The following is a 20,544-nucleotide window of genomic DNA, read 5'->3' on the forward strand; positions in this document are numbered from 1 at the left end:
TTCCTATGTTTTCTTCTAGGATTTTCATGGCTTCAGGACTTACATTTAAGTCTTTAATCCATTTCAAGTTAATTTTTGTGAGGGGTGTAAAATAGGGGTCAAGTTTCATAAAATGAGAATTTTTAACCTATCAAGTTATCATACTTTTTAAAAAAAAAACAATGCACAGTGCTAGGAAAGGTACATACTGATACTTTTATGCAGTGACAGTAGCAGTACTATTAATTCCCATAAACATTTTGGAAATCATTTTAACAGTAGCGAGTGTCTGATTTAAAGATATACAAGTTCCTCTTTTTCTCTTGGAAGACAGTTTAGCCTTAGATTCAAATATCCAGTCTAACACTTACTACTTGTCTAACCTTAATCAATAATAAAAACAGCTAATATTAATTAAGAGCCTACTATTTGCTGACATTGTAATCACTTTATTAAGTGTAATAAATGGTAATCCTAAGTGGTAACTTTCCTAGTGGTAGATTATATTATTAAACACTTTACCTGATTATAAAACTAAGACATAAGTAATTTGCCCAAAATCACATAATAACTGGTTGAACTACATCTGAACTCTGACATTTTTTTCTCCAGACCATTATGCTCTACCATTTCTAAACTTCAATATTTCACCAGAAAATAATATTTTACATTTTCTCCACTGAAATGTCTATTTCCTCTTAAAATATTTTTCCATCTGATGACTTTTCAAATTATAACAGTAATATTTGCTTCTTATAACAAGTAAAACAGTATCATAAAAACATGTGCAAAGAGAATCATCCCTTCCTTGAGCTCCCTCTCCTAACAGTGAAAACATGGTCTCTATTATCATTAATATACTTATTTGATCAATCCCCCTGTATGTAACCATCTCCCATCTCCACTACTACCCCGTCCCCCAACAAGTATGCTGCTTACCAGGCTTAGGCTTTGATTTCTGCTTCTCTCAGCACTCTGATCAGCTGAGCTTGCCTGTCTCCACCTCTGGACTACCTCCTCAACCTGCTCAGCCAGTGAAATCTCACTTTAGGCCAACCTAATCCCTTCCTTTTAGGTAGCCTACCTCTACCCAACCTAAATACTTTAGGTCTGAATTGTTTGGGAACCAGAAGGAGGGGTTAAGATGAAGGGAAAGGGGGAGGGTACTACAATAGGGAAACAGGGGTGGGGTTTGTGTGGAAGGAGGCAAGGTGTGAAAAAGCAGTTAAAATGGCAGGCCTGAGACTGCTATCTTTAGAAAGGGCTGCTTCCAAGACTGGCCCTTACCTGCCTTCTGGGATTTCAGGAGGGTTCCCATCATTTCTGGATAAGAATGGCTCACTGTGCCCAAACTAATATTTGGAGCAAACAATGTACATTATGAATACCTACATTCCTTCTGGGAGTCTGGAATTTTGGTACATGCTAAGCAGAAAGTGCCTAAGTGGCCAGTTCTCAATTAAAAACTCTAGGCACTGAGTCTCTAATGAGCTTCCCTGATAGACAGCTTCACCTAAGCTGTCACAATTCATTGCTAAAGAAATGAAGCTTATCTGTGTGACTCCACTGGGAGCTTGTGCCTGGTTTCCTTCACAAGTCACCCATGTGCCTTTCCCTCCACTGATTTTACCTTGTATACTTTTGCTGTAATAAATCATAGCCATGAGTAATTTGGTACAACTGTATGCTGCATACTGAGTCCTTCCAGAGAATACTCAAACCTGGGGGTGGTCTTGGGGACTCCCCCCACACAAAAGCATAGAAATAGAAGGAAGAGGGGTAGGGAGAATATGGGAGAAAAGAGGGAGGGGAGAAAGTGAAGGAGAGAGGGTGAAGGGGAAAGGAGTGAAAGAGAAGAGATATGGCGAAGGCAGAGGAAATTGGGGTAAGGAGGGTAAGGAAAAGAGCGAGTCCTTTTAACTTTTTGTTCTAACGTCTTAAGATGGCTTAAAAAATTTATTATATCCTTTCATCTTCTTCAATGATGAAATACTTTCATTTTTATTTTTTTAGTCTATGACATTTTTTTTGAATACAAGTTTCCCTGTTTCCCCTAAGCTGTAGAAATAGTTTTCCTTTCTCTCTAGATAATTTATAACTTCAATTTTCATTCCATCTTGGACTCAAGAGTTATCTGGAATGTAATTCCTAATTCTTTAAACATTGAATTAGAGGTGATGGTGATGTTCTCATTAATTAATTTACTTCCAATTTCTTTAGCTTATGATTAAAGAATATGACCTGTAAAGATGGCTACCTTTTTGAATTTGTTAAAGTTTTCTTGGTAGCCAAGTACATAAAAATTTTGGTAAATGTACCACTGACATATAAAAAACACGCACATTCTCTAAGAGATGTAAAGTTATATATGTCTATTAAATTTGGTGTGCTGTTTATCCATTTCCCCCATATGTATGTATTCTCTCTCTACTAAAGCAGGACCATTCTGGAAAAGAAACTAGTGTCAAATTTTCCTTACATTTTGCTTTATATATTTAACTGTTTGAATACATGTTTTATTACACCAATTCTTCATTAATTGTGCTTCAAATAATATCGTCTATTACAGTGTTTGGTGTTTTTAACCAAAAATCTCACCTTAACTAATATTAACAGTGACTTCTGCATTTTGTTAACAATTGTCTAATATCTTTTTATCCTCTACTTTAACTTTTAATATTTAAGAATTTTGTAAACTATTTAAAAATATTTTAACTTGAGGTATTTCTGAGCAACAGCTTTTAGCTATATTTTATTTAAAAATTAATCTGATAATCTGTGCTTCTTAATGGGAGGAATCAGCCTGTTCACCTTTGGTATGACATCTGATACACTTGATATTATTTATTGTTTACTTAATGTCATAGTTCTATCTTTAACTTTTCATTTTGCTAGTTCAATGAAGTTGCTGTTCATTCCCCTTTGCTAATTTTGAAGCGTGTCTAAAAAGATCTTTATCAGCCATGTTATATATTTCCAGCTTGTTTATTATTATATATTTAGATTTAACCATACACATACTACAAGGTTCATTGCTCTCCTCTGTTTCCTCTCCTCTTCATCATTTACGTACCCTGGGGCCTTGTTCAAATACATTTATTCATCAATTAATGTTGTTCCTTGGGTATTTTTTCTTGAAGGGGAAAGGGGTGAAATATTTCTAGGAATTTTAGCATATGCACAATATTGGACAGATTGACTAAATTTGGATTCCTGACTTGCAGTCCTTTTTTCTTATTAGTAGATATCAGTCCAGATTGGCTAAATTTGGATTCCTGACTTGCAGTCCTTTTTTCTTATTAGTAGATATCATTCTAGGCTCTAGAACTGCTAAGATGTCTAATGTCAACCTGTTTTTCTTTTATGAATAAATTGTTTACCATTGGAAGCTTTTAATATTTTTTTTCTCCACTCCTAGATATATTTACTAGGGTATTTGTAATTTTATGTCTTTTTCATCAATCCTATTGTACTGCAGTGAACCTTTTTAGTCTGTGAATCTAGTCTCTGCTTGTTTGTTTTGTTCTCCCTCTGGAATTATTATTGCCTCTGAGGTCTTCTGGATCTACTCTCCAAATCTCTTATCCTTTCTCTCATACTTTTTATACTTGCTTTGTGATTTGACATATTTCTTTCGTTTGATCATCCACTTCATTAGTCAATACTCAAAAGTAGCCACTCCAGTTTGAGGTAAAATAACTAGCACACTTTACCCATCTCCCTAGAAATACAACTATAAAATGTAAACAAAATGCATGGAATACCTATTTGAGGACTCCAAAAAGTAAATAGCAGCAACTGGACTGGGGGAAACACCATATCCAACATACCACCAAAACAATGGCCAGTTTATTATTTTCTTCTCCTCTGTTACTTCCTGGCTGGAAACCTGGAAGTGAGCACTGTGGCACAGACAGAGAAAGTTCCAGGAGCAAAAAAGGGAACTCCAATACTCAAGGACATGTAGAAATCACCCATCTATATTTTTTCTCTCTTTTCTCCATTCTCTTGTGGCCCAGCCCCTAGGCAATCTGATAGCAACACTGGCAATGGCTGGAAATAGTGACCTGAGGGAGCCAAAACTCTGGGGGAAGGAATCTGTTTTCTCTGTTCATCAGAGCTCTGATCCCAAGAGAGTGGGTCCAATCACCACTGTTTTCTTCCTCTGTCTTCTCACTTACAGGCCCAGAACTGGGCCCAAACACATTAGTGTATGGTAGAACAGGGTAACTAGAGCCCAATGTTTCCGGCAGGAGGACCAAAAGGGAGAGTCCCAGTGATGAGAGGTACCAGAAAGATCACTGAGAGAAAGAAGCTCAGGAAGGCAACCTCATAAAGTTATTTATGAACTCCAGGACTCATCACTGAGCAGAGCATGCATGGAGCTGACCTTAAGTAGCATACAAAAGATTCTGAAAACTAAACTAACAAGAGTACCACTCAGGTAACAGACTACAGAGCGGCACACATTGGGGGCAGATTTGAAATGGCTTTGAAAACTGAATTGACATTAGAACCATGGCAAACATAACAAGGTGAAAACTTTCAGCCTGAACCTAACTTCGCCAATTGCTTCTTAAAACAAAAATATCAACATTCTTCATAGGACTGAAAAAAGACCCAGAGTTTCATGACATTTAAAAATGTCCAGGATACAATCCAAAATTACTCTGCATATGGAAAACCATGGACATTTCAACTTGTATGGGAAAAGACAGTCAACAGACACCAAAGCTGAGGTGACACAGATGCTGGAATTATCTGACAAAGACTTCAAGGCAGCCATTAAAATATGCTTGAGCAAGCAATTGTGAACATAATTGAAACAAATGTTAAAAAAGGAAAGTCTCAGCAAAGAAACAGAAGATACAATTAAGAACCAAATGGGGGGGGAGAGAAGATGGCGGAAGAGTAAGACGCGGAGATCACCTTCCTTCCCACAGATACAGTAGAAATACATCTACACGTGGAACTGCTCCTACAGAACACCCACCGAGCGCTGACAGAAAACGTCCGACCTCTAAACAGGCAAGAAATTCCCCCCGTACTTGGGTAGGGCAAAAGAAAAAAGAAATAACAGAGACAAAAGAATAGGGACGGCACCTGCACCAGTGGGAGGGAGCTGTGAAGGAGGAAAGATTTCCACGCACTAGGAAGCCCCTTCGCGGGCAGAGACTGCGAGTGGCAGAGGGGGGAAGCTTCGGAGCCACGGAAGAGAGCGCAGCCACAGGGGTGCGGAGGGCAAAGCGGAGAGATTCCTGCACAGAGGCTCGGGAACGAGCAGCACTCACCAGCCCGAGAGGCTTGTCTGCTCCCCCGCCGGGGCGGGCGGGGCTGGGAACTGAGGCTTGGGCTTCGGTCGGATCGCAGGGAGAGGACTGGGGTTGGCGGCGTAAACACAGCCTGAAGGGGTTAGTGCACCACAGCTAGCCGGGAGGGAGCCCGGGAAAAAGTCTGCAGCTGCCGAAGAGGCAAGAGACTTTTTCTTGCCTCTTTGTTTCATGGCGCGCAGGGAGAGGGGATTCAGAGCGCCGCCTAAACAAGCTCCACAGATGGGCGCGAGCCGCAGCGATCAGCGCGGGCCCCAGAGACGGGCGTGAGACGCTGGGGCTGCTGCTGCCGCCTCCAAAAAGCCTGTGTGTGAGCACAGGTCACTCTCCACACCGCCGCTCCCGGGAGCCTGTGCAGCCCGCCACCGCCAGGCTCCCGTGATCCGGGGACAAGTACCCCGGGAGAACACACGGCGCACCTCAGGCTGCTGCAACGTCACGCCGGCCTCTGCCGCCGCAGGCTCGCTCCGCCTCCTCTGTACCCCTCCCCCCCCCCGCGGCCTGGGTGAGCCAGAGCCCCCGAAGCAGCTGCTCCTTTAACCCCGTCCTGTCTGGGTGGGGAACAGACGCCCTCAGGCGACCTACACGCAGAGGCGGGTCCAAATCCAAAGCTGATCCCCAGGAGCTGTGCGAACAGAGAAGAGAAGGGGAAATCTCTCCCAGCAGCCTCAGAAGCAGCGGATTAAAACTCCACAAACAACTTGATGTGCCTGCATCTGTTGAATACCTGAATAGACAACGTATCATCCCAAATTCAGGAGGTGGACTTTCGGAGCAGGATATATTAATTTTTCCCCTTTTCCTTTTTTTTGTGAGTGTATACGTATATGTTTCTGGGTGAGATTTTGTCTGTATAGCTCTGCTTTATAATAGCTTTATTTTACTTCACTATATTATAGCCTCTTTCTTTCTTTCTTTCTTTCTATTTTTTCTCCCTTTTACTCTGAGCCGTGTGGACGAAAGGCTCTTGGTGCTCCAGCCAGGCATCAGGGCCGTGCCTCTGAGGTGGGAGAGCCAACTTCAGGACACTGGTCCACAAGAGACCTCCCAGCTCCACGTAATACCAAACGGCGAAAATCTCTCAGAGATCTCCATCTCAACATCAAGACCCAGCTTCACTCAACGACCAGCAAGCTACAGTGCTGGACACCCTATGCCAAACAACTAGCAAGACAGGAACACAGCCCCATCCATTAGCACAGAGGCTGCCTAAAATCATAATAAGGCCACAGACACCCCAAAATACACCACCAGACGTGGACGGGCCCACCAGAAAGACAAGATCCAGCCTCATCCACCAGAACTCAGGCACTAGTTCCCTCCACCAGGAAGCCTACACAACCCACTGAACCAACCTTAGCCACTGGGGACAGATACCAAAAACAACGGGAACTACGAACCTGCAGCCTGTGAAAAGGAGACCCCAAACACAGTAAGATAAGCAAAATGAGACGACAGAAAAACACACAGCAGATGAAGGAGCAGGGTCAAAACACACCAGATTTAACAAATGAAGAGGAAATAGGTAGTCTACCTGAAAAAGAATTCAGAATAATGATAGTAAGGATGATCCAAAATCTTGGAAATAGAATAGACAAAATGCAAGAAACATTTAACAAGGACGTAGAAGAACTAAGGAGGAACCAAGCAATGATGAAAAACACAATAAATGAAATTAAAAATACTCCAGATGGGATCAATAGCAGAATAACTGAGGCAGAAGAAAGGATAAGTGACCTGGAAGATAAAATGGTGGAAATAACTACTGCAGAGCAGGATAAAGAAAAAAGAATGAAAAGAACTGAGGACAGTCTCAGAGACCTCTGGGACAACATTAAACGCACCAACATTCGAATTATAGGGGTCCCAGAAGAAGAAGAGAAAAAGAAAGGGACTGAGAAAATATTTGAAGAGATTATAGTTGAAAACTTCCCTAATATGGGAAAGGAAATAGTTAATCAAGTCCTGGAAGCACAGAGAGTCCCATACAGGATAAACCCAAGGAGAAACACGCCAAGACACATATTAATCAAACTGTCAAAAATTAAATATAAGGAAAACATATTAAAGGCAGCAAGGGAAAAACAGCAAATAACACACAAGGGAATCGCCATAAGGTTAACATCTGATCTTTCAGCAGAAACTCTGCAAGCCAGAAGGGAGTGGCAGGATATACTTAAAGTGATGAAGGAGAAAAACCTACAACCAAGATTACTCCACCCAGCAAGGATCTCATTCAGATGTGATGGAGAAATTAAAACCTTTACAGACAAGCAAAAGCTGAGAGAGTTCAGCACCACCAAACCAGCTTTACAACAAATGCTAAGGGAACTTATCTAGGCAAGAAACACAAGAGAAGGAAAACACCTACAATAACAAACCCAAAACATTTAAGAAAATGGGAATAGGAACATACATATCGATAATTACCTTGAATGTAAATGGATTAAATGCTCCCACCAAAAGACACAAGCTGGCTGAATGGATACAAAAACAAGACCCATATATATGCTGTCTACAAGAGACCCACTTCAGACCTAGAGACACATATAGACTGAAAGTGAGGGGATGGAAAAAGATATTCCACGCAAATGGAAATCAAAAGAAAGCTGGAGTAGCAATTCTCATATCAGACAAAATAGACTTTAAAATAGAGACTATCACAAGAGACAAAGAAGGACATCATATAATGATCAAGGGATCGATCCAAGAGGAAGGTATAACAATTGTAAATATTTATGCACCCAACATAGGAGCACCTCAATACATAAGGCAAATACTAACAGCCATAAAAGGGGAAATCGACAGCAACACAATCATAGTAGGGGACTTTAACACCCCACTTTCACCAATGGACAGATCATCCAAAATGAAAATAAATAAGGAAACACAAGCTTTAAATGATACATTAAACAAGATGGACTTAATTGATATTTATAGGACATTCCACCCAAAAACAACAGAATACACATTTTTCTCAAGTGCTCATGGAACATTCTCCAGGATAGATCATATCTTGGGTCACAAATCAAGCCTTGGTAAATTTAAGAAAATTGAAATTGTATCAAGTATCTTTTCCGACCACAACGCTATGAGACTAGATATCAATTACAGGAAAAGATCTGTAAAAAATACAAACACATGGAGGCTACACAATACACTGCTTAATAACGAAGTGATCACTGAAGAAATCAAAGGGGAAATCAAAAAATACCTAGAAACAAATGACAATGGAGATACGACGACCCAAAACCTATGGGACGCAGCAAAAGCAGTGCTAAGAGGGAAGTTTATAGCAATACAAGCCTACCTCAAGAAACAGGAAACATCTCGAATAAACAACCTAACCTTGCACCTAAAGCAATTAGAGAAAGAAGAACAAAAAAACCCCAAAGCCAGCAGAAGGAAAGAAATTATAAAGATCAGGTCAGAAATAAATGAAAAAGAAATGAAGGAAACAATAGCAAAAATCAATGAAACTAAAAGCTGGTTCTTTGAGAAGATAAACAAAATTGATAAACCATTAGCCAGACTCATCAAGAGAAAAAGGGAGAAGACTCAAATCAATAGAATTAGAAATGAAAAAGGAGAAGTAACCACTGACACTGCAGAAATACAAAAGATCATGAGAGATTACTACAAGCAACTCTATGCCAATAAAATGGACAACCTGGAAGAAATGGACAGATTCTTAGAAATGCACAAACTGCCAAGACTGAACCAGGAAGAAATAGAAAATATGAACAGACCAATCACAAGCACTGAAATTGAAACTGTGATTAAAAACCTTCCAACAAACAAAAGCCCAGGACCAGATGGCTTCACAGGTGAATTCTATCAAACATTTAGAGAAGAGCTAACACCTATCCTTCTCAAACTCTTCCAAAATATTGCAGAGGGAGGAACACTCCCAAACTCATTCTACGAGGCCACCATCACCCTGATACCAAAACCAGAAAAAGATGTCACAAAGAAAGAAAACTACAGGCCAATATCACTGATGAACATAGATGCAAAAATCCTCAACAAAATACTAGCAAACAGAATCCAACAGCACATTAAAAGGATCATACACCATGATCAAGTGGGGTTTATCCCAGGAATGCAAGGATTCTTCAACATACGCAAATCAATCAATGTGATACACCATATTAACAAATTGAAGGAGAAAAACCATATGATCATCTCAATAGATGCAGAGAAAGCTTTTGACAAAATTCAACACCCATTTATGATAAAAGCCCTGCAGAAAGTAGGCAGAGAGGGAACTTTCCTCAACATAATAAAGGCCATATATGACAAACCCACAGCCAACATCGTCCTCAATGGTGAAAAACTGAAACCATTTCCACTAAGATCAGGAACAAGACAAGGTTGCCCATTCTCACCATTATTATTCAACATAGTTTTGGAAGTGTTAGCCACAGCAATCAGAGAAGACAAAGAAATAAAAGGAATCCAAATCGGAAAAGAAGAAGTAAAGCTGTCACTATTTGCAGATGACATGATACTATACATAGAGAATCCTAAAGATGCTACCAGAAAACTCCTGGAGCTAATCAATGAATTTGGTAAAGTAGCAGGATACAAAATTAATGCACAGAAATCTCTTGCATTTCTATACACTAATGACGAAAAATCTGAAAGTGAAATTAAGAAAACACTCCCGTTTACCATTGCAACAAAAAGAATAAAATATCTAGGAATAAACCTACCTAAGGAGACAAAAGACCTGTATGCAGAAAATTATAAGACACTGATGAAAGAAATTAAAGATGATACAAATAGATGGAGAGATATACCATGTTCCTGGATTGGAAGAATCAACATTGTGAAAATGACTCTACTACCCAAAGCAATCTACAGATTCAATGCAATCCCTATCAAACTACCACTGGCATTTTTCACAGAACTAGAATAAAAAATTTCACAATTTGTATGGAAACACAAAAGACCCCGAATAGCCAAAGCAATCTTGAGAACGAAAAATGGAGCTGGGGGAATCAGGCTCCCTGACTTCAGACTATATTACAAAGCTACAGTAATCAAGACAGTTTGGTACTGGCACAAAAACAGAAATATAGATCAATGGAACAGGATAGAAAGCCCAGAGATAAACCCACACACATATGGTCACCTTATCTTTGATAAAGGAGGCAAGAATATACAATGGAGAAAAGACAGCCTCTTCAATAAGTGGTGCTGGGAAAATTGGACAGATACATGTAAAAGTATGAAATTAGAACACTCCCTGACACCATGCACAAAAATAAACTCAAAATGGATTAAAGACCTAAATGTAAGGCCAGACACTATCAAACTCTTAGAGGAAAACATAGGCAGAACACTCTATGACATACATCACAGCAAGATTCTTTTTGACCCAGCTCCCAGAGAAATGGAAATAAGAACACAAATAAACAAATGGGACCTAATGAAACTTAAAAGCTTTTGCACAGCAAAGGAAACCATAAACAAGACGAAAAGACAACCCTCAGAATGGGAGAGAATATTTGCAAATGAATTAACTGACAAAGGATTAATCTCCAAGATTTACAAGCAGCTCATGCAGCTCAATAACAAAAAAACGAACAACCCAATCCAAAAATGGGCAGAAGACCTAAATAGACATTTCTCCAAAGAAGATATACAGATTGCCAACAGACACATGAAAGAATGCTCAACATCATTAATCATTAGAGAAATGCAAATCAAAACTACAATGAGATATCATCTCACACCGATCAGATTGGCCATCATCAAAAAATCTAGAAACAATAAATGCTGGAGAGGGTGTGGAGGAAAGGGAACACTCTTGCACTGTTGGTGGGAATGTAAATTGATACAGCCACTATGGAGAACAGTATGGAGGTTCCTTAAAAAACTACAAATAGAACTACCATACGACCCAGCAATCCCACTACTGGGCATATACCCTGAGAAAACCATAGGTCAAAAAGAGTCATGTACCAAAATGTTCATTGCAGCTCTATTTACAATAGCCAGGACATGGAAGCAACCTAAATGTCCATCGACAGATGAATGGATAAAGAAGATGTGGCACATACATACAATGGAATATTACTCAGCCATAAAAAGAAATGAAATGGGGGTATTTGTAATGAGGTGGATGGAGTTAGAGTCTGTCATACAGAGTGAAGTAAGTCAGAAAGAGAAAAACAAAACAGTATGCTAACACATATATATGGAATCTAAGGAAAAAAAAAAAAAAGCCATGAAGAACCTAGTGGCAAGACGGGAATAAAGACACAGACCTACTAGAGAATGGACTTGAGGATATGGGGAGGGGGTGGGGTGAGATGTGACAGGGTAAGAGAGTGTCATGGACATATATACACTACCAAATGTAAAATAGATAGCTAGTGGGAAGCAGCCACATAGCACAGGGAGATCAGCTCAGTGCTTTGTGACCACCTAGAGGGGTGGGATGGGGAGGGTGGGAGGGAGGGAGATGCAAGAGGGAAGAGATATGGGAACATATTGTATGTGTATAACTGATTCACTTTGTTATAAAGCAGAAGCTAACACACCATTGTAAGGCAATTATACTTCAATAAAGATGTTTAAAAAAAAAAAAAGAACCAAATGGAAATTTTAGAACTGAAAAATGTTAAATTATTTTTCATCAAAAATCTAATTTTCATTAAAAAACTATTTTTCTGATAGACTAAATTGCAGACTAGAGACGACAGAGGAAAAAGTCAGTCAACCTAAATACAGATCAACTGAAATTACACAATTTAACAACATAGGGAAAAAAGACTAAAAAAAAAAAAAAAAAGAAGAAAGAAAAGAAAAGAAAAGAACACAGCCTCAGGGACCTAAGTAACAATTATAAAAGGCCCAACGTCATCAGAGTCCCAGAAAGAAAGAAGAAAGTGGTATGTAAAAAATATTGGACAGAAATAATGGCTGAAAACATCCTAAGTTTGTGGAAAGATATAAATCTGCAAGCAAGAAGCAGAATAGACTCTATGATAAACCCAAAGAAATCCATGCTGAGACACATTATAATCAAACTGCTGAAAATTAAAAACAAAGAAAATTTCAAAGCAACCGGAGAGAATGACAAATTACCTATAGAGAAACAAGTGATTGAACTAACTGCAGATTCCTTTTCAGAAACCACAGAGCCATCCAGACTTGTTCTAAAAGAATTTCTAAACAAAGTTCTTCAGACAGAAGTGAAGTGATATAGGAAGGAAAGTTGGGATATCAGAAATGAAAAGAGAACACCAGAAATGACACATATCTAGGTAAATAGGCTATTCTTTCCTTTAAAATCTGTTTGATGGTTGAAGACAAAAATTGTAACACTGTCCAATGGAGTTTACAATGTATGTAAATCTAATATATAAGGCAACAACACATATGGTGGAAGGTAAAGGGTGATAAAGTTTCAATATACCAAATAGAAGGAGTAAAATATTGATTCTAAGTAGAAAATGAAAAGTTAAGTAGGTGTTTTATATTTCCTACAGCAATAACTAAAAAATACTATACAAAGAGATATAGTCAAAAACACAATAGATAAATTAAAACAGAATATTAAATAATGTTCAAATAACGCAAAAGAAAGCAGGAAAGGGTAAATAAAAATGTGAAGCAATCAGTACTTTCATTCATTGCTGGTAGGAATGTAAGCTTTTAGAAAACTGTTAGTTTCTTAAAAAGTGAAACATATACCTAGTCATTCCACTGCCAGGTATTCACCCAAGAGAAATAAAAGCATATGCCCATACAAAGACTCGTGCATGAATCTTTAGAGCAACTTTATATGTACTAGTCCCAAAACAACTCAAATGCCCATCAAGAAATGAATGGATAACAAGTCATGGTATATCCACAAAATGGAAAACTCCTCAGCAATAAAAAAGAATGGATACATGCAACAGGATGGATAAATTTCAAAATAATTATTCTGAGTGAAAGAACGCTAAGAAAAAATAATTTCATTTATATAAAATTCTGAAATATACAAACTAATCAATAGTGACAGAAAGCAGATTGGTAGTTTCCTCGAGTAGAAAGAATGTGAAACAGGGAAAGAAGGGAGAAAGGGATTACAGAGTCTCGATGAAATTTTGGGGCTTATGGATGATTGTTATCTTGATTATGGTGATGGTATCAAAAGTGTATATATATGTCAAAACTCATCAAATTGTATACTCTAATGTGCAGTTTAGTGTATATCATTGTACCTCAGTAGAGTTATAAAATAAAAAAGGAGGGTATGAATTATAAACATTGCATTTTAGTGTTCGTATCTTTGCCTGTAGTCAACGACAAGGAAGAAACTGGGGCAAATGACAGGAGACATCTTCTTTGAATAAAATAGGACTGTATGTTTGTTTAGTTAAGCTAAAATATCATTAAAGAGGGGAATCTTAAAAAAAAAACTACCTTACACACTTTAACTTAAATATACAAGTAGTCCTTATTTTGCATTGTCTGATACACACAAATTTCAGTTACCATGATTTAGTTAATACCAGACCACGACAACATGGTTGAAATCTCAGTTACCATGGTAAATTAACTGTGAGTAATAGCATAAAGTGCAGTGTTCAATACTTGCTTTTCAGTCCACAAGATACTATGAAAATAACATGTACATCAAAATTAGTGAGCACTTTGCATGACTTCTTTCAAAGTCTGCAGATGATCACTGTGCACTTGTTATTCAGTTCACACACAGCATTTAGTTTTGTTACCTCTGTGCCCCTGAGATAAACCCACAAGGAATTCCACAAAAATGGATAACTGAATGGGGGAACTGGCAAACATAATTAAAGTGCATGAAAGCAATACAAAGTGATGATAGTGGAAGTGAAACTCAAATTGAATGCAAATGGAATTACAAAAGAAATATCTCACTGTGGGAATGTTGACATTGCTGCCATTTTAGAAACTCTAGATATGCAGACTGAAGAGATCAATGAAGGTGAACTTACCCACATAAATGAGGTAAAGTGTTTGTGATGAAAAGGCTGAATATGTCCCTGAAGAAGTGATGCTGGCAGAAATCTTCACATTAAAAGAACTCTCAAGGACTTCCCTGGTGGTCCAGTGGTCAAGACTCTGCACTCCCAATGCAGGGGGCACAGGTTCGATCCCTGGTTGGGGAACTAAGATCCCGCAGGCCGCACCACATGGCAATCAATCAATCAATCAATCAATCAATCAATAAGAGAACTCTCAGAGATATTTCAAGCCATTGAGAATGTAAAGGATAAAATGTTGGAATCTGACACAAATTTAGAAAGGCGTGTGATAATTAGCCGAGGTAAAGAAAAGATGCTCAACTTGTAAGTGTACAATGAGAAGACAACCACTGCTCAAACTACTCTTGACAAGTTTTTTTTTTTTTAAACAAAGAAATATACTTTGGTTCTCATCATTTCTAATATTTTACATTACACAGATAACTGACAGTGACTACTAGTGTTTCCAAAAAAAATTTTAAAGGTCACAGAACAATTTGAATTTTCCTCATTAATTATTAAGATCACTTTGCATAGGTTTTAGCTTACACAATCAGTTTTATGGATGTGCACTACAATGCAAAGCAAAGACTGTCTGAATATTAGCTAATTTTCTGAAGAAGAATGAAGTGTGCTGAACAGAGGGCCATATCATCTTTCTTCCATAAACCATACCCATATTATATATAGTCTATGATTTTCAGGGATTGTTAAAACTTGTTTTTTATTTATTAATCTATGTATTTTAGTTGGGTGAAAATTTAAGACATATGCAAAGCAACTGAATATGGAATCTAAGACATATGCAAAGCAAATGAATGTGGAATCTTTCTCAAGCAATGGTTCTCAATTCTAGCTATACATTACAATCAGCTAGGGCACTTTAAAAAATTCCAGTGTCCTTGACCAATTAGACTAGAATCTATGGGGTTGGAACTTTAGCATGAGTATTTTTTCCAAATACCCTATGTTATTTTAAATATTCTGGCAAAGTTGAGAAAGACTGTTTCATCTTTTTACACTTTCCCCAAATCTTTTATAATAATTGTCTCAATCATGTCTCATTTTGTTTTAAGCCATTTGTTTGCACTGAGTATTTCAAAAGTGGTCCATCTAGTTTTGTAAGAATAGCAACTTTTGTATTCATACTTCATCAGCTCACACTAAAGTGACATCATCAGAATAATAAATAAAACTAGCATTAATAGGGTTAGGGACAAATAATGACTTTTGATAAGCACACAAAGCAACTGGTGGGAGAGATGTGCATGGGATCACTAGAGTACAGGTTTGTAACCCGAAGTGTTAAGTATGCTTGGGGAATCAGTGTTTTACAGAGGAAATGAAATCTATTTACAGATGGATGAATCTGGCAATTTGGTTAGGAAACCTTCACTGTTTTGAATTTTTATTTCTTCTAATGAAGTAAGAGGTTTAGGTCACAGAATTGTGACTGTGCTAAAGAGCTATACTTAGTTGCTTCCGCAGACCAAGGACTTTTTGGAATTAAAAGACAACAAGAAACCAAATTTTTCAGACCCTCAGTGGTGCACACGATTTACATTATTACTGATATGATAAGACCTCTGATCATATGAGGGAAAAAAGAATAATGCTGTTTCTTTTCAAAAAAGTACCGCTACTGTCACTGAAATTAAAGATAATGGACAACGTCACTCATTTTCCAAACTTTGCTGATCATTAGGGAAGAACTGCAGATCTACTTGGTGGAAACAAGCCACATAGTCAAAGCAGACTGACAAATTTAAGCAGACTGACAAATTCTGATACATACAAATTTTGCTTGAGTTCTTGCAGTTACTGGAATAAAAAACTCTGGATATGTCTGTATGCTTTTATTAGAGTGGATGACCTAGCTGAAAAGGAATTACTGTCAACTGTGCACTAACGGGGGTTGGAGGACAGTAGGAGATGCAACCCCAATCATGCTTAAAACTAACCAAAACATAGTAAAAAAATTAATACTTAGTTAAAACTGTATGTACTATCTAGAAACATATTTACCCATTCTAAAAGCATAATACTAAAATGTAAGGATAATACATCTTAGAACACAAAACATCATACAAATTGTGCCAAACCCTCTTCTAGGCAATGGGAATACAGGGTTTTAGAAGACAATAAACCAGTAAAAAAATAAGTATATAATACAATTTCAGTGGCAATAAATTGAATGAAGAAAATAGAGCAGAATAATGGGATGGAGAACCATTGAGAGCAAAGGAGGGATTCGGGGGCAGCAACTGACACATTTGATGGCTCCCTATTTAAACAGTCTTTCCTCAGCATCCATGATACCTCACCACCCTGGTTTTCCTTCAATCCCTCTGGTTACTCCTTTTCAGTTCGTCTGCAGTCTCATCTTCTGCCTAACTTTAAGTGTTGGTATTTTTCAGGTTTGTAATCACTGAACTGCTTCTCTCTTCTTACTCCACAAACAGTGCCTGGGTGATCTTATGTCCTCCTCACTTCACGTATCATCTTGCATTAAACATATCTAAATTTCTCCTGAGCATCAAACATATACTATATGCAACTGTGTCCTGCACCCTCCAAGTGAAATCTTCACAAGTTCCTTGAAAGCAATATGGGAAAAGTCAATATGAGCAAAATTAAAGTAAAACTTGCTCCCTCTTTGGGGAGAGATGTTACCATCATTCACCCTGACATACAAGGCACATAGCTGGGAATCATTGCAGATGCTTCCTTTTTCATCATTCATTATATCCAATTAATCTCCATGGCTGGTTGATTCTATTTCTTAGATTTTTTTCAAGTATCTTCACCCTCTTGGTCCCAACAGCCACGTCCCTGGCTCGGGCTTCCATCAACTCTCTCCTTGCAACAGTTACCTAACTTGGCCCCCAATCTTGCTCTCAATTTCAATCCATTCTCTAAGCAAATGACAAAATGCAACAGTTCTCACCTTATTCTCATCTTTTTACCTGTTAACCAGGCATACAAGGCTCTTCCCCATCTAGCCTCCCCTACTTCTTCAGCTTCATCTCTTGTCAATGGCCCTCTCTCCACAATTCTCTGCTCTAATCATGCTAAACTTTGTTCAATTCCTGGCCTATGCTCCGCCTTTAACATATTGCTTGGCACATAGTAACAGCTCACTAAATACGTCGACTAAATGAAAGAACGAATTCTTGGAAGATAGTTATTCCTTGGTAGTCGGGGAGAAGGAATAAAGTAAAATGAAAATATCCTCATTTAGATTTACACCGCCCTCACTCGAGCCCGCGTGCGCACCCACCTGCCTACAGGTATATAAAAGCTATCCTATTTTCTCGAGCCACAGAACAGAAGAGAGAGTAAAGCCCAGTTGTGGTGGGAGGAAAGTGGTAATGAGGCGGCCAAGTGTGAGGCAAAGCTAACAAGCCATTGGCCCAGATTTTAACCGGAATATTAGAGAAAATAATAAGGTTTTCTTTACCTCCGTGTGGACTCCGCTCTCCGAAGGCGAAGAGGGTCGTCCAAACCCGCTTGTCGTGCCGACAAAAACCCTAGCATCCCGTCCCTTCACACCGGCTTGTGAACTGGACGGCGCCATGACAGAACACTGAAGCTGGGGTGTAGAGCGGAGTCTCCCATTGGTCAAGCTCGATGCCACCCGGCCAATGGAGAGCGTCGTTACTTGAGGGTGTACGGAAGGAGGTGGGTGGGACTCCTCTGAGCCGGTGGGCGGGGTCAGCTGCCGGGGCGTTCTCGCTTTGGTCTCAGGGATCCGCGGCAGGTCACGCGGCGACCTGCGCTGGAGTCGGTGGGAAGGCATGGGTTGGTCTCAGAATTTGTTCCGTGTCTTGTGGAGAGCGCTGTCAAAGGAAGTGAAGGAGCAAGTGGGCACAGACCGGTTCGGGAACAAATACTACTATATCCCAGAATACAAGAACTGGAGAGGTGAGATGAGAGCTAGGGCAGCGGTTGGGGGGTCGAAAAACGATGTGCTGCACTTGTAATCACCAGAGTAGACAACCCGAGTTCGTTCTGCCCACAGCCCTCTCTACTCTGGCCGCTGGTTTTCAGACGGGCTCTCGCTGAACGGCCCCGCGGGTGCCCGCCGTCCCTGCGCCGCAGCGCCCGTGTCCTGAGCCCGGCCGCGGCCGCGCTAGCGCTGTATCTCCCAGCGCCGAGAGCCTCGCCGGCGGAGGACCGCCCCCCTCCAACCCCCCCAGTGTGGGTCCTTGAGGTCGGGCGACGTAGACGGGGACAAGTCCATGGACGTCTTTTACCAAAGGGTCGCGGGAGGGGTAGGAAAGTGCCTTTCCTCCTCCCGTGACCCCCTTGCGACCAGGCTGGCGCGGGGTAATTGAAGAGGTGTATTTTGAGCCCCTCCGCTCTCCTCTTCCGTGGTGTTGACCTTTTTCAGTGGCTCCGGCGTTGGCCCCAGGCGTCACCTTCCTCAAGGCCAAAACTGTCAGAAGTAGGGCCATGCACGCTGACTGTGTGGAAAAGAGATCCCCGCAAGGCTCCACGTTACTTTTCCCATGAGTTTGCACTCCCAAGACCCTGTTGGCGCTGACTTGAAGATACAGGTCGCTAACCGTGTTTCTGTGTAGGAATCTTGCGAAGTCTTGATGTTTGGGGAGGTAGGGGCCGTTGCTGGTCTTTGAGATCACACCACGTGGCAGTCGTCGTAAACTCTTCTGTGTTGTTCCAGCGCCGCGATGCAAAAGATTTCAGGCTTTGGGGTCAGAAAGGCATGGGTTAGAATCTCAACTTTGAGATCTAAGAGGGATCACAGACAAAGTATTTGTCCTCCCCAGGTCTCAGTATCCTCACATGAAAGTTAGAGATGATAATAATAGCAATAATATTGAGAAACACTAAGACCTTTCAAAGTTGTGTTCCATTCATTTCCCATTACTCTTGAGGGCATTTCTTCCTCTTCGTAGAGGATATGTAAAGTGTATTCCTTGATTTATTACTCAAAATTGTTTTGCCTAGCCCTTTTCTGTAACTTATTTTAATATCTTAGACTTGTTTCCCTAATGAGCATTTAAACTCTATCAGGGCAGGAAATAAGTCTTAAAAAGAAAGTCCACAAAGAACCTAGAATGGTGGTGAAGTGTTTCTTGACAGAGGAAGCAGAGGGAAAAATGTTTCTTTTCCATAAGTTGTCAGGTAACATTAAAAAAATACAAAAAAATCAGATTGACCTTTTTAAATTGAAGTATAATTTACATACAGTAACGTTCATCTTTTTTGGTGTATGGTTTTATGATTTTTGACAAATGCATACACTCATGTATCACCACAATCAAGATATAGAACAGTTCCATCACCCCCAAAAGTCCCTCCTGCCCCTTAGTATTTCATTCCCTCACCCTGCCCTTGACAACCACTGATCTGTTTTACGTTCCTACAGTTTTGCCTTTTCCAGAACATCATGTATAATAAATGGAGCTATACTGAATACAAGATGCAGTCTTTTGAGTCTAGCTTATTTCACATGGCATAATGCAGCTGAGATTTATCCATGTATCAGTAGTTCACTTTTGTTACTAAGTAGTATTCCCTTCCATTATATGGGTTTACCACAGTTTATTTATCCGTTCACCAGCTGAAGGACATTTAGGTTGTTTCTACTGTTTTTGGTGATTGTGCGAAAAGCCTCTATAAACATTCCCATATAGGATTTTGTGTGAACATAATTTCTCTAGGGTGAACAGCTAGGAGTGGAATTGCTGAGTTGTGTGGTAAATGTATATATAACTAACTTCATAAGAAACTACCAAACTGTTTTCCAAACTGGTTGTACCATTTTGCATTCCTGCCAGCAACACATGAAAGTTCTAGTTTCACATTCTCACCAGCACTTGGTTTTGTCAATTTTTTTGTTTTTATTTTTATTTTAGCCATTCTAATAGGTAGATAGTGTTATCTCATGGTTTTAATTTTCATTTTCCTAATGACTGAGGATGTTGAGAATCTTTTCATGTGCTTATTTGCCATCCATGGATCTTTGGTGAAGTATCTGTTCAAATCTTTTGACCATTAAAAAAAAATTTGTATTAATTTCATTTCATTGAAAATACAGTATCGTTAAAGAAAGACTTAAATTAACAAAATCATGTGTATTCTAAAATGGTATAATTTGTGAGTCACAGGTTATGTTTATCTTATAATTTTATTATTATAATACCAAATTGTTTTCCAAAGTGCTTATGCCAGTTTATGCTTCAATTAGCTTGATATTTTGAATC

At 39.3% G+C, this 20,544-nt stretch overlaps 2 protein-coding genes across 2 annotated transcripts in view; one reads left to right on the forward strand and one right to left on the reverse strand.

Moving 5' to 3' along the window:
- ERCC8 (ERCC excision repair 8, CSA ubiquitin ligase complex subunit) overlaps nt 1-17,899 on the reverse strand; it is a 78,933-nt gene extending 61,034 nt beyond the window's left edge. Inside the window, exon 1 of the mRNA XM_068535374.1 lies at nt 17,775-17,899. Coding sequence (XP_068391475.1) covers nt 17,775-17,851 — 77 coding nt within the window. The 5' untranslated portion in view covers nt 17,852-17,899. The remainder of the gene's footprint in view (nt 1-17,774) is intronic.
- A 138-nt stretch (nt 17,900-18,037) lies between these two features.
- The window catches only part of NDUFAF2 (NADH:ubiquinone oxidoreductase complex assembly factor 2), a 182,286-nt gene continuing 179,779 nt past the window's right edge, over nt 18,038-20,544 (forward strand). Inside the window, exon 1 of the mRNA XM_068535376.1 lies at nt 18,038-18,238. Within this exon, the coding sequence (XP_068391477.1) occupies nt 18,112-18,238 (127 nt within the window). The 5' untranslated portion in view covers nt 18,038-18,111. The remainder of the gene's footprint in view (nt 18,239-20,544) is intronic.

This window comes from Eschrichtius robustus, chromosome 2, assembly GCF_028021215.1.
Source record: "Eschrichtius robustus isolate mEscRob2 chromosome 2, mEscRob2.pri, whole genome shotgun sequence".
NCBI classification, from domain to species: Eukaryota; Metazoa; Chordata; class Mammalia; order Artiodactyla; family Eschrichtiidae; genus Eschrichtius; species Eschrichtius robustus.